Source organism: Typopeltis vanoorti, chromosome 13, assembly GCF_054136105.1.
Source record: "Typopeltis vanoorti isolate ZY-2024b chromosome 13, IOZ_Tvanoo_1.0, whole genome shotgun sequence".
Classification (NCBI taxonomy): Eukaryota; Metazoa; Arthropoda; class Arachnida; order Uropygi; family Thelyphonidae; genus Typopeltis; species Typopeltis vanoorti.
The window spans coordinates 127,467,239-127,494,289 of NC_143561.1; the positions used below are offsets into that span (position 1 = coordinate 127,467,239).

Sequence of the window (27,051 nt, forward strand, 5' to 3'; positions counted from 1 at the left end):
GCCTCAATCTGAAGAAGTACATAATAAGGCTGTACAAAACTAGTAATTTCATTAGTGTTTTACATGATTTTTACCAGCAGTTAATTAAAAAAATATGGATACAACAAGCGACAGGAATTTCAACTCAAATTACAAGTTTTACAAACCAAAAAATGCAAGAAAGATTAACAATTAATTACATCAGCCCATCATAATTTTTTTTTATTGATGCATCTGGTTCCAGCACCTTAATTTTAGTCTTGATACTTTATATTACTGTAATCATCCATTGGTTTGATCTATGGCATAGGTTCCCAAACTTTTTCAGGCCAGTGCCCACTTTGCAAGACATAAATTTTGCAACGCCCCCCCCCCCCATTATAACAGTTTTCCGCATCCAAGCCATTTGATATTTTTGACATAAATAGCAACTAATGATACATTACTGCTTATGCCGTTAAATTTTTAAAAAGAAGTGGCCAATATGTGCTTCATCTTGAACACAGTTATTGCTAACATTTTTGTGAAACGTAGCCCACATGTAAAAATTGTAAAATGTATGCTCGAATAACATTATGCAGTTTCATACAATGGTTTAAATATGAAAATGTGGAATACAATTAAGATATTGCATTACATTAGTAAGAATCTTATTGTAATAATTAAAACACCATCAAATGTATTAGATGGTTTATTTCGAACTTACAAAGTAAAAATACAAAGAAAAAATAACAAATTAATGTGAAGGATGAGCCTGGTGCATTTTTAAAAGTTTGTTAATATCGGGTTTTCAACTTTCGTTGATGATGATGGAGATGGAAATGCAATTAAAAATTTCTGCACTATTTACCATAATCCAGGGTACAGTGTTGGTATTGATTTTTGAAGCCAGAACTCTTGGTATCCAGTTTTTAATTTTATTTTTAGTTCTTCATTTGTTGTGAGTTCTATAAGTTCCACTTCTAAATTTGATGATCCTGCTGTGCTTACATGTGAGAAAAGATCTAAAATCCAATTTGGTATATTCATATTTAGAATATCCTTGAATCGCTCATTGAAATCAGCATGGAGAACCTCCAAATGCTGGCAGTATGTAAGTAAATCTTCCTTTTTGAGAGACACTGCTGATAAATTTGAAAAGTGGCTATATTCCCCTCAGCCCATATTCCGCTTGAATAGAAGAAGTTTCCCTACAAAAGCAGCAATAACGTTTTTTGTTTTAATTCAATTCATCACCTTGTAGTTGTAGATTGACTTCATTAAATATTTTATAGAGGTCTGTTAAATAAGCGATGTCATTTTTGGATGTAATCAGGTTGGTCCGCAATCCGTCGTCTCTGTTTTCTAGGAACACTAGTACTGAATCAAACAAATTGCAAAATCGATTCAGACAAATACCTTTTGAAAGCCAGCGAACTTCTATGTGAAGCAGCAAACGATTGAAATCTTCATCGTTTTCACTACAAAGTTGGCTAAACAATCTGTCACTCAATGAATTGCTTCTAATCTTATTGACTACTCTAATAACACAATGGAGCGACGTGTGCAGGCGTTCACTTAAATTTTTTGCAACCAAATGTTGACGATGAAGAACACAATGTATAGCTAGTACATTTGGTACTGCTTGTTTCAAACCCTTGTGGCACCCTGTCATTGCTGGAGCACCATCAGTAGCAGCAGACAAAATATTACGAATGGTAATGTCTTTCTCTTGAAAAAACTTATTCATGATATTAAACATAGATTCTCCCTTTGTATCCACTTCAGTTTTTAGCAAATAATTATTCTTGACAAACTTTTTCTTCTTTTATGAATCGTACATGTGACAAGAGTAGCGGTTCATTATTTGGGAGAGTTGATTCATCGAGTTAAATGGAAAATTGGCATGTCTTCAAATAATCGCACAATGATTCATCGATTCTTCTTTGCACTGAATTATTGCTCAAAGGAATTTTCCTGATGATATCTGACGCTGGCTTATGAAGCACAGTGTTTATTACTTCTTTTACTGCCAGCAAGATTAATTCCTCACCAATTATGTGTGGTTTTCCTGCTTTTGCGATTAATAATAAAATATTATAAGAAGCTTGTAATCCGTCATTATCTTGTTTAGTGGACAACGTAAAAAGTTTCGATATAGTTAGACGTTTAAAATATTTTTCTTTTAGTACTTGAAAATAGGACAAATCTTTATCCTTTTTGTAAGCATGCATTTTAGTCAAATGCTCTTGTAGCCTAAAAGGCTTCATTTGAAAACGCTTTTTGTCAAATCAAGCACATGGGTAATAATTGGTTCGTAGGAGACTGAATAAAACATATTTCAAATACTCAATACTGTACTGTCGACATTTCTTCTTATATTCAGACATAATGAAGTAATAAAATTCGCAAAAATAATCACAAAATAAAAGATTTAATTTACACTTTGTATGATTCTACTTATCTATCACACTATCGACTGATGATTGTTGGCAAAGCACACAAAAAATAATGAAACTTATTCCTAAACCACTGGTATTTATAGATTTGAAATCGAGCCCGAATCGACTTGCATGAATTGACTTGTTTGCGATACCATCATACTCATGCTTTAAACAAGTCACTGCAAGCACCCACATTCCTGTCAAAACATGCTGAACTGAGTGAATTACCTACGTAATAGTTGACCGACATACTACTAGTTAAGACTCATCTGCTGCGTGGATAGACTAAAGCCTGTATGGCACGATCAATTTTTACAATAGCAAAAAATGAATAAATTTTTTAAGTATATAAAAAATAGAAGTTAAAATATCCTGTGTGACACGTTCAATTTTTTATTTTGCACGCAAGCGCATTTTGTTCATCCGACCACGACACTGTCCGAATAATTATAAATAATAATAAATAAAATAATTACACAAGATATAAACAACAAACCTACAAAACATAACTACAGAAAACAGTATAATAAGTTTCGAATAATATTTACTTTGTTTTTTCCCTCTAGTTAGCAATATAAGTTAGTACTAACTAGGCTAACTAAAATTTACGATTTTATTTCTTGCCATTATTATTTTTACTTGTAATATTAAATTATATAAAATTGGGTTTATTTTTGTACAAATCAATTAGTAAAGTGGTTTTGTATATATTTTGAAATGAAATATAACGAATATATTTGTTACTGTAAACATAACCTATCATACACACATATATACATGCTCTATTTTCTCATTGACATAGAAAATTGACATCTATTTCTATCTGACATGATAAATTTTCAAATGATTAAATAATTGAAATAGAAAATTGATCATGTAAGATGGGCATAAGATGAATTAAAAAGCAATATTTAAATTTTAAATGATTATCTAATTGCAAAATCACGAAAATAATTAATTTTTAAATATACATATTATTAATTTCTTCTATAAAGAGCCACCGATCCCTAGACAGCCTGAACGCTCCCAAATGCTTCTGATCCCACCATAGCCCCCCCCCCTAGAAGCCTTCAGCACCCACTGGGGGGGGGCAGTACCACCCACTTTGGGAACCTATGATCTATGGTATTTCATTTAGACTCCTGTTTATAAATATATTTCAAAAAAGGTTTAGGATCTCCTGTTATCCCATTGAAGTTGTTTCCATTCATCCGATGTTAATTTTTATTTTTTTTTATTGTAGATATTAGTGTTACCTGTAGTGATGTACTCTTATGAAGCTGATGTTTTGTCGTCAGTTGTATGTGTTGTCCAAAATTTGGGAACTTTAAGCCATCCTTTTTGTTTAAATTTGGTTGTTTTATGAAAGTTTTGCATGACTCTTTAAATTTTCTTTCAAACAATGTTTTTGTTTGAAAATTTCCATTTCCAATCAATTCAATGGAAGATCTCCAGTGCATGGCAGATACTTTCCACCCCACCCTCTCTCTTCTGATGTGAACTGAGCATCCAGCTCTACCAATGTACAAAAGGTTACACATACTTCATTTGGTATGCTTCTGGATGTGAGGGGGGGGAGGTCTCTTTACATGTGATAAATAAATGTTTAAGTTTTGTGAAGGTTTAAACGTAATTTTTATGTTGTATTTCTTTAGATTTCTACTTATTTTTTCTGCTAGACCTTTAATATATGGGATAGATATAGCTTTTCTGAAATAGTTTGTGTTCTGGTGTATTATCTTTTTGCTCAGTAGGTTGTTACTTAGAAATACACTTTTATTAATACAGACCAGTATTTTACAAATAAACATTTATTAAAACCTACCAGTTTCGCCAGCAAACTGTCTGGCTTTTTCAAGGTATTACGGAGATATGAAAGTAAATGCAAATTAAAAGGAACATAAAAAACGTAAACCAAACCAAACCAAAAGTTTGGTTTACAACGTTTTTTATGTTCCTTTTAATTTGCATTTACTTTCATATCTCCGTAATACCTTGAAAAAGACAGACAGTTTGCTGGCGAAACTGGTAGGTTTTAATAAATGTTTATTTGTAAAATACTGGTCTGTATTAATAAAAATGTATTTCTATCTATAAAAACGACCAAAAATGTATACCTTGAATAGGTTGTTACTTTTATTTTATTATATCTGTTTAAAAACAAAAGGGAGTTTTATTCCATTGCAGTTCTCTTTTGACATTATTATCATTCGAGCAAATTATTATTTCTTTCTTTCTTAGGGTATTTATAATTTTTGTGTTAGGTGGGGATAGGAGTACCTTTTTAACTACAAGAGTTGAGGCTAGATATTCGTAGACTAAGTAGTTTTATTTTTATTTTTAAATAACGAAACCTGTGGTGCGTTCATAATTAGAAGAAACACACGTATAAACCACAGTGAAAATTATTTAATTGTAAATATTTCATCCTAAGTATCTTAGGACATCATCAGTACAGTATTTAAACAAAAATTAGGAATAACATACAGTTAGGGTGCATGATTACAATAGAATCTCATGAAAACATGCATAACGTGCTAAAGTAGTACAAAAAAAAAAACGTTAATTATTTAACACAGTTTTGTATGATAATTTCCCATACTTTAGGAATAGTAAGAACGTCGTTGCGGTTTAGGTTTGGTCTGTGTAGTAGGGCTTCAGAACTTACTTTGTATAAACGTTCATGTTTAAATAAAGATCTATGTAAAAGTTTAGCCTTTTCCCAATGGATCCTATGGTTTGGATTTTCAATTCCATGTTGAGAGAGGCCAGATTTCTGCGGTTTAAGAAGATGAATGTGGTCTTGATGTTCCGAGATGCGTTTCTGAACAGACCTACCTGTCTGTCCAAAGTAAGATAATTTGCATGAGCATGGAATCTCAAACATCAAGGGTGAGAATTTGTCCTTAGGAGAAGGTAATAAGTTGTAAATTTGGTTGATAGGTTTGTAAGTAGTGGCAAAATTGTATTTCTTCATAATTTTAGAAAGACGTTCTGAGATGCCTTTAACGTAAGGTATGGGAATCCTATGCACTTCTTCCTGTCTGGTTTGATGTATGCAGAAGTGACTGATGATTTTTTGAGTTGTTTTGGGATTATATCCATTTAGGATGGCTGTATTTTTGATAACTTCTAATTCCTGGTTTAAAGATTCTTCAGAGGAGCAGAATTTGTGTGCTCTGGAAACTAGTGATTTAATAATGCCAGATTTCTGAGAAGGATGATGAGCAGAAGAATTGTGAATGTAGCGACCTGAGAATGTAGGCTTGCAAAAGACGGAAGTGGCGATGGAACCATCTTCATTTCTTTTGATGTGTAAATCCAAAAAAGAGATACCCTGTGGAGATTCTTTTACTAACATAAAGTTGATGCGATGATGAAGAAGGTTAATTTTATCTAGAAACAGTTGTAATTCAGGTTCGGGATGATTCCATACTGCAAATACGTCATCGACATATCTTAGCCAAATTTTTGGTTTGGATTCAAAAGTGAATATTTTTTCCTCAAGGTATTCTAGAAACAAATTTGCTAGGTTTGGTGATAAAGGAGATCCCATTGCTGTTCCTCTTGCTTGTAGTATCAGCTCTAGTAATGATTAAATTTTTGTTACGTTTTAAGGAAATAATAGCTTTCAATTCCGACGGTAGTATATTTAATTCTGAAGGTTTGGCATTGTAGATCACTTTAGCTACTTCGAAACGAAGTTTGTTGGCTTCAATACTGGAGAGATGCTTGATGTTTCTTTCTATATTATGTATAAAGTCTAAATATGGGAAACACTTTGGTGAAATCGCAAATTTATGGCCTCTTGCTAGAACATTTAATTCATCTTTTGTTAGTTGACGGTTAGATAAATTGACTACCCATTTTTCCGTTGGTAACAAAAATTTAATCATTACTAGAGCTGATAAAGGAAATACCACTGTGGTTCTTGATACCAATTTATATGACCAAAAAATTAATTTACTTCTTCGAGATCGTAATACTTACTCCAAATTGGATTTTGATCCTACGAATCGTCAACTCAGAAAATTAAATAAGCTACTTAATGAAACTTCCTCCTTAGATGAAGAAACAATCAAAAAACTTAAGACATACCACGCAAGACCTCCTAGAATTTATGGCTTACCTGAGCTACAGAAAACTAATGTTCCACTTAGACCTGTCGTAGACTGTATCAGCTGTCCAACGTACAAGTTATCAAGATTCTTATCTAACCTTCTCCGCCCTCACATAGGCCACTCAGTCTCACACAAAAATTAAAGACATTCAACTATCAAAAACTGACTTGTTAATCAGCTTCGACATTGTCTCCCTCTTCACTAACATTCCCCATAAAGAAACAATAGAATTACTAACTCAAAAATTTCCGTCTGATATAGTTGAATTGTTCAAGTTTGTTATTGCATCAGGTTACTTCACCTGGAAAGGTCAAATTTACAAGCAAGAGGAAGGAACAGCAATGGGATCTCCTTTATCACCAAACCTAGCAAATTTGTTTCTAGAACACCTTGAGGAAAAAATATTCACTTTTGAACCCTAACCAAAAATTTGGCTAAGATATGTCGATGACGTATTTGCAGTATGGAATCATCCCGAACCTGAATTACAACTGTTTCTAGATAAAATTAACCTTCTTCATCATCACATCAACTTTACGTTAGAAAAAGAATCTCCACAGGGTATCTCTTTTTTGGATTTACACATCAAAAGAAAAGAAGACGGTTCCATCGCCACTTCCGTCTTTCGCAAGCCTACATTCTCAGGTCGCTACATTCACAATTCTTCTGCTTATCATCCATCTCAGAAATCTGGCATTATTAAATCACTAGTTTCCAGAGCACACAAATTCTGCTCCTCTGAAGAATCTTTAAACCAGGAATTAGAAGTTATCAAAAATACAGCCATCCTAAATGGATATAATCCCAAAACAACTCAAAAAATCATCAGTCACTTCTGCATACATCAAACCAGACAGGAAGAAGTGCATAGGATTCCCATACCTTACGTTAAAGGCATCTCAGAACGTCTTTCTAAAATTATGAAGAAATACAATTTTGCCACTACTTACAAACCTATCACCTTCTCCTAAGGACAAATTCTCACCCTTGATGTTTATGAGATTCCATGCTCATGCAAATTATCTTACTTTGGACAGACAGGTAGGTCTGTTCAGAAACGCATCTCGGAACATCAAGACCACATTCGTCTTCTTAAACCGCAGAAATCTGGCCTCTCTCAACATGGAATTGAAAATCCAAACCATAGGATCCATTGGGAAAAGGCTAAACTTTTACATAGATCTTTATTTAAACATGAACGTTTATACAAAGAAAGTTCTGAAGCCCTACTACACAGACCAAACCTAAACCGCAATGACGTTCTTACTATTCCTAAAGTATGGGAAATTATCATACAAAACTGTGTTAAATAATTAACGTTTTTTTTTTTTTGTACTACTTTAGCACGTTATGCACGTTTTCATGAGATTCTATTGTAATCATGCACCCTAACTGTATGTTATTCCTAATTTTTGTTTAAATACTGTACTGATGATGTCCTAAGATACTTAGGATGAAATATTTACAATTAAATAATTTTCACTGTGGTTTATACGTGTGTTTCTTCTAATTAAGTAGTTTTAGATTTGAAGCAGCTGTAATGTAATCGTGTATGTGTGTGAATATATATGTATTCCTGAAGATGACCTTAATGGAAAGGTCAGAACATAAAATGTTATTATTAACAGAGACCTCCAGGGAGGCCACAAACTGCACACACCAGCTGTCATACTTGAATTCAGTCACACTGCTTGCACACACACACAACATCCAATGGCAATCCATTCCAATTGTGTACCACTCTTTGGAAAAACCTAAGTCTCACCCCCATATTGGCAACATTCATTCTCAGCTTCCAAGGATACCCTCTTGTTCTTTATCCATCCTCTATAAAATAAAAAAATTTCAACTAAAATCCTCTATGACCTTTTCAGAAGTTTGTAAGTCTCACCCCTCTTTCTTCTGTTTGCTAGGTTCTGCAATCTACAAATACTCAATCTGTCATCATAATCAGTATTTCACAATCCTGATATCATTTTTGATACTCTCTTTTGCACTCTCTCTCTCTCTCTTTCCACTACATCAGAATCACAGCAAAAGCCAGGAGACCAGACCTGTGCCCAATAGTCCAAGTGCGGTCTTATCAAGCCCTTGCAAAGTAAAATGAGATCCTTATCTCAAGAGGTAAAATGACATCCTTATCTTTACATTTCAATGCTGAAACGAACATGTCAATGTTCGTTTCAGCATTGCAGTTATCTTCTGAGTTGTATTTGCAATCTTTGCTACATAGTCCCTGCACTTCAACTTATCTACTTACACTCCAAGATCCCAAGCCTGATTAGTTTCTTCTAGCATCATCCCACCGGATTTCTAATCACACATGACTTTACATTTACAGACATTGAAATGGCATCCATCTTCCCATGCCAACAATTCCAGCAAATTGAAATCATTATTTATATATATATATATATATATATATACACACACAGTGATACCCCCGAAGTTACGCGGTAGGTGGGACCAACAAAAAGTGCATAAGTCGAATTCGCGTAACTTGGGGTATAATTTTGCATGTAATTTATTAGTTAATTGGGACCAAGGATTTATAAAAACACCTATATTTTTTAAAAAAATATAAACATAATTGTAGTTTTTACGAAAAACTACAATTATGTTTATTTTTTATTTCGATGTCAATGGTTTCATAAAATCTAATAGATTCGTCTTATGGCATAATGTCTTTTTCTTGTCACGCAAAATTTCTTCAGAGCAAGCCAATGATTTTTTTATTCCTTGCCTTCTGGCTACAATTCGTTCCTCGTTAGAATCTAATATCCTCCAAAATCTGTAAACCTTTCTTAATTAAGCTGAGACCTTCTGTTAATTTTGCAATTATCATGTACTTTTCTGGTAGAACTGGATCTGAGGTTTCGGTCTCTTCAGTAGCGCTTGCTCATGCATTTCTATGAGCTCGTCAATTGTAAGTTCCTTGTCATGCGAGTCTAACAGCTCGCTGACATCTTCACTGTCGACTTTTAAATCTAATTGCCTAAGCAACTTGATCAGTTTCTGGCAACATTTCCGTTTCGCATTTAAAAAAGGATGGACAAAGTTTGTTCCAGACACCATTCAAGGTTTTTTTGGGTAATTTCACCCCAAGAATCTCCGATAATCCTTACAGCATCTAAAACATTAAACTGTTTCCAAAACTCTTTAACAGACAGGTGCTCATTTTGCCTCATAGCTTCATTCAGACTCGCAAACGAATGCCGTGTGTAGTACGCTTTGAATGTTTTGATAACTCCTTGGTCCATTGGTTGAAATAAGCTGGTTGTATTTGGAGGCAAGAAAACAACTTTTACACGTGGATCAAAATCAATTAAAGTTGCAGGAGGAACCAGGTGTATTATCAATAATGAGCATAACTTTAAATGGAATTTTTTTTAAATTGGCAATAATGTTCAACTTCAGGTATGAAGTGGTGAACAAACCAGTCTTCAAAAATAGAAGCTGTCACCCAAGCTTTAGAATTTGACTTCCAAATCACTGGCAAGCCAGCTTTAGATTTTTTTTCAGAGCTCTTGGATTTTCGGAGCGATAAATTAAGAGAGGTTTTAACTTGCAATCACCAGCTGCATTTCCACCAAGCATTACTGTCAACCGGTCTGTGGAAGCCTTAAATCCAGGAAACGTTTTTTCTTCACGTGCGATGAAAGTTCTCTTAGGCATTATTTTCCAGAACAAGTCGGTCTCGTCTACATTAAATATGGTTTGACTGCTATAACTACCTTCCTCGATGATAGCCTTAAGTGTCTCAGGAAAAGCAGACGAAGCCTCTTTATCAGTGCTTGCCGCCTCTCTGTGATGCTGTGCCAGTTACAGCAATTTTTAAATCGGTTGACCAACCATTACTGGCCACGAAATTTTCTTCTTTGGCTGCTTCTCCAGCTTCTACTTTTAGCCTCTCAAAAATCAGCTTGGCTTGGCTACATATTGTCGTTTGATCAGCTGGACAATTTTTTACTCTCACTTGATTATCACACCATAATTTAAGCATCGTTTCCATATCACCAATAATCCCATGACGTTTACGAATTATGCTTGAATTCAATGATTGGGCATTTTTCACAGCAGCAAGAATTCTTTCTTTATCTTTCATGATTGTTCTTACTGTGGATTCCTGTAGATCGAACTTCTTTGATAGCTCACAAATTTTCATTCCGCCTTCAAAATCCTTAATAATGTTGAGTTTTGTCTCCGATGTTTCAATGTTTTTCTTTTCTTGCTAGCTGTAGAAGAATCGGACTTGCTTCTTTTGGACGACATTATTATTTTTTTATGTGATAAAATTTTTATCAAGAACAGAACATTAAACAGTCGCAAGGTTTGTAGACTAAAAGTCGTGTATGAATGGAGACCGCGTGAAACACGTCAATGCTTGTTCACAGCATGTGCAACAATGGCGAATAGAAAAGATACGACTAGTGGTGAAGCGGGATGGGAATACATACATATAAGAAATCGCGTAACTCCAGGGTAGTGTAAGTCAGGGTATGACTACATATATATATAAAGGGAGATGGAGATGCATATACAGTGGTGTACTTGAACAATGGAATATTGCGCCCTTTGATTGGAAAAGACATTTGATTCTTGTCATGACAAGGGGAATCCTTATATAGTCTTTTTCAACTGAAGGGGATTTAGCCAATCTCATATGGAGGGAGCAGGGTTTTTCTCCCAGAAACTCAAGTTAAGTGTCTTTCTCTTGAAAGGAGTGTTTCATCCTCGTACAGACAAATCGGCCTTCAGAAAACATACAATTTACAGACAAAAATACTGTTGTTGGTGGTGATGGGTGGTGGATGGCATTGATGGTAGTAGTGTCATATTAAGAGAATTTAACAGTAGTGGAGAGGGTGAGATGTATTTAACGAAGTAGAGTGCCCTCCCACATTGCACCTTAGGACTCCCTGTAGGTGTCACATAATAATAATAATTGGATATCTAATCACACCAAAGTGCATGACTTTACATTCACTGACATCCATTTTCCAATGCCCACAATTCCAGCTTATTCAAATCATTCTACAAGTACTGCATTATCCTACCTGTCTTTGCATCATCAGCAAATAGCTGTATGTTGCCTATCAAATCCTTCCCAATGTCACTAATACAGATTGAACGATAATGAACCAAAGACTGATTCTTGTGGTGCACCACTGGTTATCTTAAAGTTTGCAGACCCACATCTCCCATATACCACTTTTTGATATCTGTCAGTAAGTCATCCTCTTATCCTCTAATATTTTATAATCCCATTCCATATTCTCCAATTTATGCAATATTCTTCCATTCTGCATTCTGTCAAAAGCCTTAGTAAAATCCAAAAGTGTTATGGCGTATCCATTCTCGTTGTTTAACTCAATCGTAACATTATTATAGAATGTAAGTAAGTTCAATTGTAGTCGCTGACTAGAAAAACTTTTACTAAGACATTTTTCAAATGGTTCCTGAGTTAGTCTATCTTTAGCACAGGTAAAAGTTTTTTTTTTTGTCCCATAATCTCAAAAAAATTGACTGTAGAACCCACACTATTTTCAAACAGTAAACATGGTGTTAGATTTAGGGACCACAAGATGCTGACACCTGTCAATAACCTCTCTTCACTGGACATTATGTATAATTAATGATAGTCTTGGTCCAGCTATCTCTTGGCTACCAGTGGAGATTTAACTGTCCCTTCAGTCTCCAAAAGTTAGATATGGCTGAAATTGCCTCACCTACTCCCTATACAAGAATAAAAGGTGATTAGCTGTGAGCAAGTTGCAAAACATGACCTTACCTTAGTAAACCCATGCTGTTCATTGCAAAATAGAGATTCTCTGTTAACCCATTTCTCAATGCGAGCCCTAACCAACTTTTCCAAGATCTTCGCCCCACCCCACTCTTAAGTCGATACTTGGATACACTGGTCTTTGCCTCACCCTTGTGCAATAGGATTACCATACATTCTTTCCACTCCTGCGGAATCTTCCCTGTTCTGAGTTTCAAATTATATAGCATGGTGAAAGGAACACAGAGTTCAGCTAAAGACTCTTTTATATCTGTGCTGATATTTCATCAGTGCCTATTGCTGAATTATTATTCAGTTTGTTAACAGCTCTAATATAATATTTCCTCTTCATACACTCAGTTTCTTCACGCAGTGAAGAGGTAGCAGTGAGCTCAATATTGCATATACCAGGTTGATAGCTATCAGCAAAATGGGCACTCGTTAGTTGGACAACTTCCTCTGCATCTGTCACTCTCACACACACCATCTGCAAAGAATTCTGTCATTATGCTGTAAATAAAAGAGATAGAATTCTTTGGGGTTTTCTTTAGCTTACTTGCACAGCCAGTTTCTTTTCATACTTAGACTTAGTTTCCTGTACAACAGTTGTGATTCGTCTGGCTTGCTGCTTATAATTTTTGTAACAGACATCATCCTTATGCACATGGTATTCCTTCCACATCTTGCTTGATAAGATTACACATCGATTTTACTTCTACCCTATTTATTCTTCAAATTCTAGGGACATTTTCTAATGTTATGTTACTTTTGTAATGATGGGAATGGGCATTATCATGGAAATTATTATGAGGAGAGAATTTTGGCTTTGTGTTCATCCAGTTCGGACCATTTATTGCATCATTTAAGGATTTTTTTAAATGCTTCCTGTCCAGCAACTGATACCATTTCTCTATACTCCTCTGTTGGTCATAATTTCCTGCTTTGTAGTTCAGCATATTATCTTTTCTGAATGGAACATTCATCTTCCCAAGTAAGTATTGCATGATCACTGTCACCAACTGGAGGCAGAATAGTCTTTAACTGAAACACTCTGACACTATAATCAAGTCTATCTATCATTCTTTAGTTTTGAGGTCTTGCTGCTTGAGCAAGTTGTCTCACAACAGCTTAATAAATTAAATTTCATTCTTCTCATGAGATTTTACTGCTATCCAATGAATGTCTGGATAACAAAAGTCCTCCATTATGATTACTCTATTCACACCTATAGTATTTCTTTGGTGATACATTTCTTTGTCATTAGCAACTGATCCACCATGTCTGTAACAACACTGCACTATGTATTTGATCTTATTAGATTTAAACTTACACCAGATGGATTCAATCTCACTGCCACATGAAAATTTGTTACTAGTATTGCAATCATAGGTCTCAAGTCATTTATATTATTAGCAGCATGTCTCTCCTTTCCTATTTTGTCTATACTTCCTACAAAATACTGTACCCTTTACACTTGATACCAGTTAGTATGTCCAATTCTGATAGCTAGATCTCACTAATTCCTACAATCTAACCTCCCAACATATTGACAAAGGCAACAAACCCTTTGTTTCTGATACTCCTAGCATTCATATACAGACCCAAGCTACCTCCATGTTCTTTGGTACACTCTTATCTGTAGTCTGCATGGCACAGTTGGAAAACTTGCAGATATCTGTTTTCTCTAGTGCTTTATATCTGCAGACATCTTTGCACACAGTTTGTTGGGTCCGAACTGGATGAACACAAAGCCAAAATTCTCTCCTCGTAATCATTTCCATGATAATGTCCATTCCCATCATTACAAAAGTTACATAACATTGTCACTCTTACACACAGGTTCTCACCATTCCTCCCAATATAATTTAGTTTCCCTGCGTAAGGTCTCATAACAATTAGTTTTTGAGACTTCTGATACCAAATACATTAAAGTGAAGGCCATCCCTCTTACAGAGATCTAATCTTCCTTCAGACTTACTCCCAGAAACTCACATCCATTCCTTCTATACAGCCTTTGCAGTGAATAATTTGCCATCATAGCACTTCTTCTTAATTCATTTTAATCACATGGAGGTAATATAATTACGATTTTCACTTTCTCACTTCTTACAACAACCCTTTCATATCTTCTCTGATACTGAACTTATCACTAGTAAAGTTGTTAGTACCTACTACAATTATAGTTTTGTTTACATTTCTTTTCTGTTTTTGAATTGCATGTGCCATATTTTTAATTTTTGCTATAGGTAAATTTGAAATTATAACCCACTCATCAATGGCATGTTTTATGATGGTAACCATACGAAACAATATCCTTCTTTTTATAAACAATGTTACTTACCCGATTTTCGTTACTTACCACCTTACCTGATTCAGTACTTTGTTCCATATTTTGCTGCTTAATTTTCTTTTCCTCCCTATGTTCATTCAAACACTGCTCGATTTTTTATAATTCCCACATCATTTGTCTAATAATCTGCTTTAATTTTGCAATTGGAGGTTAATTCATTTTCAATATCCTCCTTAGCAGGGCAAGCCTTGTTGTTCTCGACTTCACTGTTCTTAGTGTTACGTTTCTTATGCCATTTTAAAATATATTTAATACTGCAATATCTTAATAAAAATATGTTATAAAACACTAAATACACCAAAATCTATAATATACTAATATTATATAAAACACTAATCTAATTTTCTAAAGGTAAAACACAATAAAATAGATAAAAATCACCACTTGTACAGGAGCACTAAATTCACTGACCAGTCACAAAGCAACTGGTCAATTTAGCATTTCTATTATTATTTTATTAATAAATAAAATACAATGAGCCTGTATAGATGTCTGCAGAGGATAAGAAAGAATGAAAAATTCAAACTTTTCAGTTTTTATCATTTTCAGAATGTTGTAATTAACTGGAATGCTTAATGCTAAATCCAAATAAAAGTGATGAATCAATAATATTCAGCTTAGAAATGGAGTTACAATAGGTCTAATAAATATTTTATTAGGGGTGCTTAAGGGTCAAAGCTGTATAACTGAGAGGAGACCTCAACACAGCCTATAAAGGAATGAGGAGAACCGACCAGGTCTTCTGACCTAATGTCCAATCCTCATCTTCTCGTGGTGCACCCTGTTCGGTATCTACCTGGATACTGAACAAATGAGGATGGGCTGGCAATTTGGGATTTAGCCAACCAAATTGTATTCTTATTGGCTTAAACCAATATAGAAAATTATGGTACAACATGACAAAATTTCATGCCGGCTGGGGCATCGCCCGGTTAAACAAGGCCCCGTTGTTTTCCCCAGGGAACCAGGGCGAACAATGAAAAGTCAGCTATAGTTCGCCCACCGATTTGAGGTCCCTCGAAACTACTGCGCATGTCAGAAAAAGGAGAATCCATTCCGATAATAGGGTAATCAGTCTGTCTTCTGGGATGTAATAATAAACAAACTGAGTTTGTTTATCATTACAGGTCGGAAAATTTAGCTTTTCTTTTACGAACATTGCTGTTTTTAAAGTGTAACTATTTTGCTTGTATAACAGTTGGAAAAATGTACGTAGAGTGTTAATACATGCAAATTCTGCGTTCTACATAAAACAATGTCACTTTGCTCCATGATAAGTTTCCTTTTATTCTGGGACTTTTTGAAACAAAATCCGATTTCATGAAGTATTTTCCTTAAAGTTTCTCTTTTCCAAGGAAAATTAATTTTTTCTTTAAGCACAGGAATCAATTTCGGAACGGCACTCTTTTCTCGAATACGTAAAATTCGTGAATAGCTCTTCTTATAACGTCTACATCAAAATCATTCAAAGCTACGGTTTCGATGGTTTTCTTTATTCTGGCGCTTTTTTTTTTTTAGGAGATTTAAATTTTGGCTTACCTTCACCTTTTGATTCCCTACGAATTCTTTTAACAGTCGACCCCGATACGCCCGCAATTGCACTTGCACGTTTTATGACTTGAGAAAGGGGAACAAGAAGATGGCCTTCTGACGATTCTTTTTCGCAGAATGTCAGCACATTATTCAATATTCTTTTGCAAGAGCTACTGAAACGTGTAACAATAGAACTTGTTGACTGTACTGGATCCATCATACAAATTAATAATAAAAAAATAATGCAAAAAAAGAACAACAAAAATCAAGCTAGTACTAGTACAGCGACAGACAAGAAAGCACGTGATTTCGCATGTTGGCGACCAATTCGTACATCCTTCATTTCTTTCTCCCCTTCAGCATGAATAGACTATTCTTGGCACAAAGCTAAGAAGGGATCTAGAAATGGTGGGCGAACTATACTGGAACAAATCCTGAAATGCACCCCAACTCAACATCCCTAGAGTTAAAGATTGGTACTATCAACATAAGAAGAATGAATGGCAAAGAAATGGAGCTAGCTGAAGAATTAGATAAGTACCAGTTCGACATAATAGCGGTCACCGCTATTATGTCGAACTGGTACTTATCTAATTGTACTTATATGAAACAAAAAAGACAAAAAGTGGTGAGATCTTTCTGAGCAATAAATACAAAATGTTATAATCAAGGAAAAGAAGGAGTAGCCATAGTATTCAACACAAAATATGAGGCTAATCTTCTTGAATGGCAGGCAGTCTCAAATAGAGTGATGTGGGCAAATATCAGAATGGGGAATTGGACAATGAGACTTATTTGTGCCTATGGTCCCACAGAAGGTTCTACTAAAGTAGAAGTGGAGGAATTTTTTGAGGCTTTAGAAAAAGCAACTGACACAATGAAAAAGGAAAAGTTGGCCCTTGTTGGGGATCTAAATAGCAGAATAGGAAATGATTGTCAGACATACAAAAATATTTTGGGAAAATTTGGAGAAAAGAGCATAGCTAATAATAATGGCAAATACCTATTGGATTTCTGCTCAGGACATGGACTGGTTATTACTAACACCATGTTCTAACATAAAAATGTGCACAAATTCACATGGAGAGAAGAAGGAATAAGAAAAGTCTCATTGACTATGTTATTGTTGATGGTGCAGGACACCAGTGTACAGAGGATTTGAAATTGGAAGTGATCACTGTTTAGTCTTGAGCAGGATAAAATTGAATTCCACATAAAAGAATAACATGTAAGAAAGTTTTAAAGCGAATGAAAGCTGAGCAGCTCTCAGATGTGAACTGTACACTAAAATACACAAAGATTATTGAAGAAAAAATAAAAGAGTTTGAGAATAGGAACCAAACCTTGGAGATTCAGTGGCAAGCCTTGAAGAAAACCCTGATTGATTCAGCTAGAGAAGCGTGTGGTGAAGTTGTCTGCAAGGATAGAAAAATCAGCACTCCATAGTGGACACAGGAAGTTAAAGAGGCAGTGAAGGAAAAGAAGAAAGCATATCAAAAGTTCCTGGCAAATAAGTCAGCTTGTGCTCTTAGAGAATACAGAGACAAATGTAAGAAAGCTAAACAATGTGTAAAACTAGCTAAACAAAAGTCATGGGAGGACTTTGGCAAGAACATAGAAAATAAATATCAAGAAGGTGGGAAGATATTCTGGAGGTTGTTGAAGAAGCTAAGAAATGGAGGAAAGAGTGCTGTAAAAGGAGTTAGAGATGATAAAGGTGACTTGAAAACAGGAGAAAAAGATATCCTTGAAGTATGGAGTAATTACTTCGAAAAATTGCTAAATGAAACAAGTAGTGAGAGCACAGTGGTAAAAAACATTCAACAGGCATACAGATCCATACTTGAAGTAGAAAAAGCTTGAAATGTGGAAAGGCAGCAGGAGTAAATGATATTCGACCAGAAATGCTGAAGTATGGTGGTATATAAAAGTTACTGTGGCTGCACTACATAGAGGGACGAATTCCCGATGATTGGAGTAGAGCTCTAATAGTACCCATATATAAAAAGGGAAATAAAACTGAATGTGAGAATTACAGAGGTATTTCCCTACTGAGTGTTCCTGGCAAGATCTATGCAAGTATACTTGAGAAACGGTTGAGAAGAATTGTGGAAGAAAAGCTTGGTGAAGAACAAGCTGGATTCAGGCCAAATAGAGGCTGTCAGGATCAGATCTTCACTTTACAACAAATAGTTGAGAAAGCATGGGAATATAACAAAGAACTGTATTTAATTTTTGTCGATTTGGAAAAGGCATATGACAAGGTGCCAAGAGAGAAGCTATTCAATACGCTACAGTCATATGGCAATACTTAGTCTTTATTTGAGTTGTAAGTCAACAGTTAGAATTGAAGGAAGTACAGGAAGATGGTTTAATGTTAAATCTGGTGTGAGACAAGGATGTACATTATCCCCTCTGTTATTCATTATCTATATGGATCACATTATGAATTAGAGTGGTATTAAACATGATATCAGAATTGGAGATGTTCATGTCAGCTCTTTGCTTTATGCAGACGATGTTTACTTCTAAATAAATCCGCTACAAGTTTGCAAGGTTCACTGACTAAATTGAATAACTGTTGTAATAGATATGGTATGAAGGTCAGCATTAAAAAGATAAAGACAATGAAAATAGGTAGAATTGTTGAAAATGGCAACTGTGTTGTGAACAGGGAACCTGTGGAACAAGTAAAACATTTCAGCTACTTAGGTACGATTTTTACTGAAGATGGCAAATTAAATATGGAAATAGACAACAGAATCAAAAAAGCTGGTATGGTAGGAAGTCAATTGAATAAATTCATATGGAATAAGAGAGAAATTAGTCGGAACACTAAATTAGCTGCATACAAGACAGTGTTCAAACCAGTTTTAACTTATGGATCTGAGAACTGGGTCAGAAGTAAAACACTCGACCAAAGACTAGAGACTGCAGATATGAGAGTCCTGAGAAAGAGTAGAGCATGAACAGATGGCATCAATGGCAATATCATATTAAAAACGAGGATATTAGGAAAGAACTTGACATTGTCAGCATCCACAGAATGGGCGAGGAAAGATTAGCAAAACAAGTGTGCTCTGCCAGGTTGGCAGGAAAACGACACAGAGGAAGACCAAGATGTAGGTGGATTGATAGGGTACAAAGTGCCTTAGACAATAGAAATATAAGATCTGATAATGTTGGAGTCTTGGCAAGTAACAGACTGATTTGGAGGAAAATTGTTGATAGAAAGTTAGTAATGATGTAAATTTTTCATGTAGTACTATCATATCCTGTACACCCCTTGAGGGTACATGTCAGGAATTTGATGTGGCTATGTGCTTCGCAACCATATGCCTGGGGAAGTAGAGTCCTAGGTTCGATTCCCGTCGGTGACGTGAGGAACTGAAGGATCTTCCTCAGCCATAGCCGAGTTAGCCAGTCTTGGGCATGGACAGCAGGGTTTTTTCCCCAGTTTATTCTGGGGTTTTTCATCCCACAAAGCAGGCAAACTGGCCTTTAGAACTCAACACTACAGGCTATAGGATACACCGGGGCATAAGGCTGACCACCTTATCCTGTAAACGGAGTGAGATCCGATGATCAATGGACCCTCGACACCGCAAGGTAAAAGAGGGTATAAGGAAGATGACATGATAAATCTTTTAAGAGTAATCATTAATTCCCAGAGGTACTTGCTTTTAAAGTAGATTTAATATAACGACATGTGGAAATAAAAAGGTTAGTAGTTATAAGAATGTGATTAGGCCATGTATGAGCTTCTACAGGAAGAATTGATCGCCTGCTTTAGATGAGTTTTGGGAAAGGTCTGAAAAAGTGTGATTAATTAATGTCAGGTGTATGGAATGTTACATACAATGACAGATTAAAAACATGCCAGCAGTAGAGCATGGTGGATAGTATGACGGGATTATATGATTGAGATATTTAAGGAAGATTTTAGCAGATTAACGCAGAAGAAAATTTTCCGTACACTGAATGGATAAGGACAAAACAAAAGGCCATTCTTAGAAGTTTTATAAGAAGAGCGTCAGGGGCAGGTTTATAGCTTGGAGAGCAGCGTGTAGAATACATTACCCATCACCAGCTTAAAGCACAGTTTGAAGAGTGTGTGTATTTATTTTTAATTTTTGATATGAAGATCTCCCACATTAAATGTTTTGATTCCATGGAGTAGATAGTAATGTTGGTAGAAATAATAATAATTATTATCCTAAAACCATATGGATTCAAAGCCTCATCTAGGAGGTTCTTTTGTCATACATACAGCTCGTCATACCTTGCATTAAACACATTCTGTGTGGACTGCACACTCTCAGGCAACGCGTTCCAATCACTCACAACTCCCCATGCAAAAGTACTCACTTATTACACTCCCTTGCTCACACTCTCCTTATACAGCTTCTAGGGATGACCTCTTCTCCCTCTTCCCATTTTATGAAAAACTTCTTCAATATTAATCCTAAAACAACCCTAGTACATCTATCATATCACTTCTCTTCCTCCTATCCACTAGACTCTGTAAATTTCATCTCAATATTTCTTCATATTCAACATTCCACAGATTAGAAACTACCTTGGTAAATCACCTCTGAACCCTTATGAAAACCAGATGATCAAATCTGTGCATAGTAATCTATATGTGGTCTAATTAAGATCTTATACAATGGAAATAGAATCTCCTTACTTCAATAAGTCAGCCTCTCATCATTCCCAGAATTTGTTGTGTTGTCATCACAATTTTGGCAATGTGTCCTCTAAATTTTAGATTCTCATCAACCATCATCCCAAGATCTCTTATTTCCTCCATCTCTAAAATTATATTCCCACAAAGCATAAATTTTACATCCAAATTTTAAAACCTTACATTTTGCAACATTGGAGTGGCATCCTTGCCCATTCACTCAGTCTATTCCAGTCTACTTGTAAGGCTACAACATCTGCGCTACTCCTCCTAGTTTGTCTCAACTTTGCTCATCTGCAAACAACTGAATATCCCAAATTTTTAATGGAACTGGTGTGATTATCACAGTTATTATACACACATATTCATAAGAATATAGTAATTTTATTACAGCAAATATTTCAACCAGAAACTAACTGATCATCATCAGTATTATCACAAGGTGTTTCAGAGTTTTTGGCAATGGACTTGTAACAGTCAGCACATCATTCATCTAAAAAAATAGGCATCTTCAAATCTTTGCTCAACAGAGCACATGTTATCTGCTCTAATTCCAAGCTCTCCAACAAGAAATGAACACCATTCACTGCATCTTACTACAGAAGAGTTTCACTTCAAGGAAATTTAAAACGCATCTTGAACTTTTACAACCCCATCACCAAAAACCCTGAACCTGTACAGCGAGTCCCTATCCCATATATTGCAGGCAACTCAGATGATTGTTAAGATCCTGAAAAGATATAATTTATTATTATTATTATTCAGGCCTCCATGGAGTCAAGAGACTCATTATGGGAGGTCCTTCTTAGGAAACACGAAGTCTATCATACCACTCCTTGAACTCATTGACCATTCTAGCTCTAACCACTCTGACAGGCATTGTATTCCACAGCTCCCTTTCGTAACTTCCAGGGATGGTCTATTGTCATCGGTCCTTCCCCCTGTTCCACCAAGCGAAAGAACTCCCCAGTGTCAACCCCGTAACTGCCTCTCAACAGTTTAAAAGTCTCGATTATATCACCTTTCCTTCTATCCACCAAACTCTGCAGTCCACATTCCTTCAGTCGATCCTCGTAACTGACATTGTACAGTCCTGAAACCATCTTTGTTATCTGCCTCTGTACCCTTTTCCACAGTTAATTTATCCCCTTCAAATCCTGGGGACCAAATTTGAGAACAATAGTCTAAGTGTGGTCTGATCAGGGTCTTATAAAACAGAATGACAACTCTTATCTCTGCAAGTCAGTGTCCTTCTCAGTATTGCAGCAATCCTCTGGGTTATCTTCACCTTTGCAATATGCTCCCTGAATTTCAGTTTTCTATCAATCATCATCCTCAGATCTGTCTCCCCTACTTCCTCCATTATAGCTCCTCCCATCGATGTATCCAAAACTTGAAGACTTTACATTTTGCTGTATTAAACCAACATCCCCATTCATTTGCCCATCTGTCTAGGTTATTCAAATCCTCTTGCAGGGCTACCACATCTGCACTATTACCAATAATCCTTCCCAGCTTCACATCATCTGCAAACAACTGAATATCCCCATGCAATCCACTGACAGTGTCACTGATATAAAGGTTAAACAATATAGGTCCCAGTATACTGAGCCCTGAGAGACCCCACTTGTAACCTTCTGCCTCCTTGAAACTGCTCCACCATACACAACTCTCTGATACCTATCGGACAGCCAATCCTGAATCCAGTTGACCAACCTGACCATGCTGCAACTTAAATATCAGCTTATCATGTGGCACCCTGTCAAATGCCTTCGCTAAGTCTAAGAAAATTGCAGTATATGCCTTTCCCTCATCTAATGTTCTTGTAACCTTATTATAAAAGATTACAAATCCATGTTGATTCTCACAGATAGTATTACCCCTATCTGCCCAATGCTATATGTAGTCCCTCACTAATTTCTCCAAGACCTTAATAACTACTGATGACACACAAACTGGCCTATAATTAGACACTTCCAGTCTGCTACCACCCTTATGCAATGGCACTATCTTACCTTCCTTCCATTCCCTGGGCACCTTTCCTGTAGCCAGACTTTCATTGAAAAGCCAGGTCAAAGGAGCTGTCAATTCCTTAGCACATTCTCTCAAAACCCGTGTTGAAATACCATCCAGTCCCACAGATTTACTGATATCCAGAGTACTCAGTATTTGGAACACACTCTTCTCTTGCATCTCTAAACCCTGAACTTGTCCTATCCCTCTAGTATTAAAACATTCTTCTCCTGGATGAAATACTCCAATAAAGTGCTCATTGAACAACTCCAGTATGTCCTCTGCATCAGTCACTATTCCTGTTTTTATCCCACAATGTCATTCTTCCAAAATCATTTCTCCTCCTACTGGCCACATAGCTAAAAAATTCTCTAGGATTTTCTTTGGATCTTAGTGCCAATCTCTTCTCATATTCTGGTTTTGCCTTCCTCACCATACTAGTCACTCTCCTGGCTTGCATCTTATATTCTTCATGTATCTGCCTTCCACCCCTCTCCTTATATCTCTTCCATAATCTCTTTTTCAACTGCAGCTCCTGTTTGATATTGTTTATCATCCACTGCTAACAAATATTCCTTTACAATTTCCCAAGCACTAATGATATCCTGGCCTTCCAATTCTGCCCTCCATGGAACTGCCCCTAGTTGATACCTAAGACTATTAAAATCACTTGCCTTATAATTCCACATACATTCCCTTTTCTTTGATACTCCTGCATGTCTATTTATCTTCCAAGTCAAAACCACATTTCAAAAGTTCAATGCAAGTGCCTCTGCTCATACTTTGGACAAACAGGATGGTCTGTTGAAAAATGAGTACAAGGACACCAATCTTATATTAAAAACAATAAAATTTGAATTGGAATGACTATCTCTTTATTGCCAAGATTTGGGAGCATCTTATCCTCATAAATGGCAAGCAATAATGTTAAATGAATAATAATAATAATTAAAATTAATTTTTAATATAATGTCGTGTCATTTCATTATGTAATTGAATTTAATTTTATTACAAGTCATTTGAAACTAGGTTGAGATAGGTGATGATGTGATTGTTTGTGTAAATATCTCCCTGTATGTGTGGGTTTTCTATTTACACAAGCTATCACCCATCTTAATAATATGGTATTATCCTAAGAACACTAATCCACAGATCTAGAGCAATTTGTACCAATGACATTGCTCTCACTGCTGAACTCACACACTTATGTCACACCTTCTTGGCCAATGGCTATAATCCCCATAAGACAGACAAAATACTAAATGCTTCCCAGAAATCTCCCCCACGGTCTACCACAGAAAACTACAACAAAACTGTCACCATCCCATACTTTAAAGGCATATCTGAAATAATTATTACCTAGAGTGCTCAATAAACATCAACTACACACTGTATTTAAGCAGTATGTGAAATTGTCAACTCTCATCATTTCACCAAAAGACAGAATATCTCCTTTATCAGATCCAGGAGTCTATGAAATGCCCTGTTCATGTGATCAAGCTTACTACAGACAGACAGGAAGAACTGTGGACATTCGCCTCAGTGAACATAAAAATACATCTGGCACTATCACTATGGCAAGTCTAACAGACCATGCTTTAGATACTTCTACACACAGGACAGGATCGGTTGAAAAAAAACAAAAGTGCTGCACAGAAGCTTTTATAAGGCAGAGAGATTGTTCTTAAATCAACAGAAGCCTTGAAACATACTCCAAACCTCAACAAGTATAGCTGTACAATTTGCCAAAGATCTGGGAGACAGTCAGCTTAAGACTAAATTAATACCTGCTTGCATGTGTGTTCTTTCTTACCCCCCCCCCTCAACATAGATGGTGCCTAATTAGGACTGTAGTCTTTGTGTTATATGTTACAATTGTTCATGCTAATCTCACTGTTATATACTGGGTTGTGGTTGTCTTTCGTACTGTGACAAACTGTTATTGTGCCCTGAAGATGCTGGATAAAATACCAGTGAAAGATCAGCAATAAGTTAATAAATAGTTATTTTCTTATCGGTCTGTGTTCTCATCTATACTGTTAAAATTAATCAACACTCCACAAAAAGAAACATGCTTGAAAATATACAGTATACTTCAGCAGTTCCCATTATTATATGGCTGCAAAATTTGGGCAATAAATAAACAAAGAATAAAAACAAGCAAAATGGGATTCATGAGAAGAACTGCAAAATGCACATTAGACAAAAAAAGGAAGAAAGATATTTTAAAAAGAACTAAAATTAAAATCAATACAAGAAAAACTAAACAATTACAAACAAAATTGGATAGAACATGTAAACTGAATGGCGAACAGCCGATATTCTAAACAAGTAATAACATATAAACCAATTGGAAAGAGAAGGCTGGGTAGACCTCAAAATATTAGATAATGAGACTGGAATAGACCAATATGATCTATACTCGTAATTAGTGTTATGATGGTGACTATTCTTATTAATCAAATAATTATAACAATCTATGACAGAATCTTGTTATAAAAGAGTTTTTTTATAACATGGTTGTAAAGTCCATAATTTCTAAAATGAATGCTGATCACCTTGCAACACTAAAAGAAAGGACTATAACAGAATCATTGTAATTTTAAAAAAATAATAATTTATTTCTTAATGGTAATCCCAGCCACAAGAACCCTGTAGCACATTTGTTGCCTAGGTGGTGGTATGAGTTGGATAATATCTGAACTGAATGCTTAAAAAGTACCAAGGATGGTACTTTTCAAGCCACTGCATGTTCTGAATAAGCAATTTGGAGGTCTGATGCTAAGCAGTGAAAATTGTGTACTGCTTAAGAGTATTATTGATATTACATAGCAGATGAGAGGAGGGTAGAAAAAGAAAACTGAGGCTGTAAATAGCAAAAACAACTGAATTTAAACCATTTCAAGTCTTTAGTAAGCAAAAGGTGTGACACATCACTGAGCATCAGAGTGACCATACGGCATCTGTGGATGTCCAGTGAACATATAGATGATAGAGTAAGCAAAATAATTGATAAAGTATTTGATGAAATTGATGAAATAATTGATGAAATTCATTTACCATTTTGTGAAGCTGAGTTGGTGCATGCTACTTTAAGCAGAGTGAAAAAGTAATTGGTATACATGCAGTAAGAAAGATACCTGGATGTGCATACAACAGGCATTAAAAAGTCTAGAATGAGCCATTCATTCTATTATGAGAGGCTCAGTAGATCTCTCTTCATAGAGATCAACTAATAACAGTGTATATCAAATATTAATAATACTGCAATAACAGATATAAAACATTAAGGAATCAACTAAGTTTAAGCATGCAGCCTTTTAATAATAAAATAAATCTTTTCACAAAAATTAATTTGAAACTTAAAGTATTTACCTTGGATTTTCCCTTTGGGCAATAATAAATCCCTGAAGCCCTGAGAACAAAAAAATGTTTTTTCCAAGCTTTTTTACCATCACTTTTTAAGTATAATGCACTTTCAACTTCTGGAACTCCAGATGTCAAGAAAAATTCCTATAATGATAAAAAGTTATGTGCTTTGTATCAAAATATGTTAATAAATTTTCATGTCATATAGTGAAAAAATAATTTTATTATGAATGAATCAATAAAGACTCGTTATTGACCCAACATGAGTCAATGTGCAAAGAAAATACTTTTTTTTTACACACCACCATTTTACTTATAGTGTTGCTGCCTGGTATGATCAAAGCTTTATACAATGGGACCACCACCCTTTTATTTGTGTTCAATGTCCCCTTCAATACTGCAGAAATCTCTGAGTTGCTTTTACAACATTTACAATATGCCTTCTGAACTCAAATTGCTATCTACAATTCACTCCAGGATCCCTTGTTTTCTCCACGTTTTTAAGTATAACTCCACTAAGTGAGTATGAAGCATCCCATCTGTGGATCCCAAATTTCAGTCTTACCTTAAGCTGCACTAAAGTGACATCCCTGTTCATTAATTGTTCACCTTTCCAGTTTATTAAAATCTTCTTGAAGAGCCAAAACATCACTATTTCAAGTAACTTTCCCAAGCTTCACATCATCTGCAAACTCAATATCTTTCTGTAGTCCCGTGACAATATCATTGACATAAAGATCGAACAGTAATGGTCCCAGAACTGAACTCTGTGGACCTCCACTTGTAACCTTACT

The 27,051-nt window shown here is 35.5% G+C and overlaps 1 protein-coding gene across 2 annotated transcripts in view; it reads right to left on the bottom strand.

The window, feature by feature from the left end:
• LOC150100527 (uncharacterized) overlaps positions 1 to 27,051 on the bottom strand; it is a 551,917-nt gene that overhangs the window by 70,439 nt on the left and 454,427 nt on the right. For both annotated transcript variants that reach the window (XM_090402464.1, XM_090402463.1), the window contains one exon: positions 26,264 to 26,401. In XM_090402464.1, the coding sequence (XP_090258590.1) occupies positions 26,264 to 26,401 (138 nt within the window). The remainder of the gene's footprint in view (positions 1 to 26,263; positions 26,402 to 27,051) is intronic.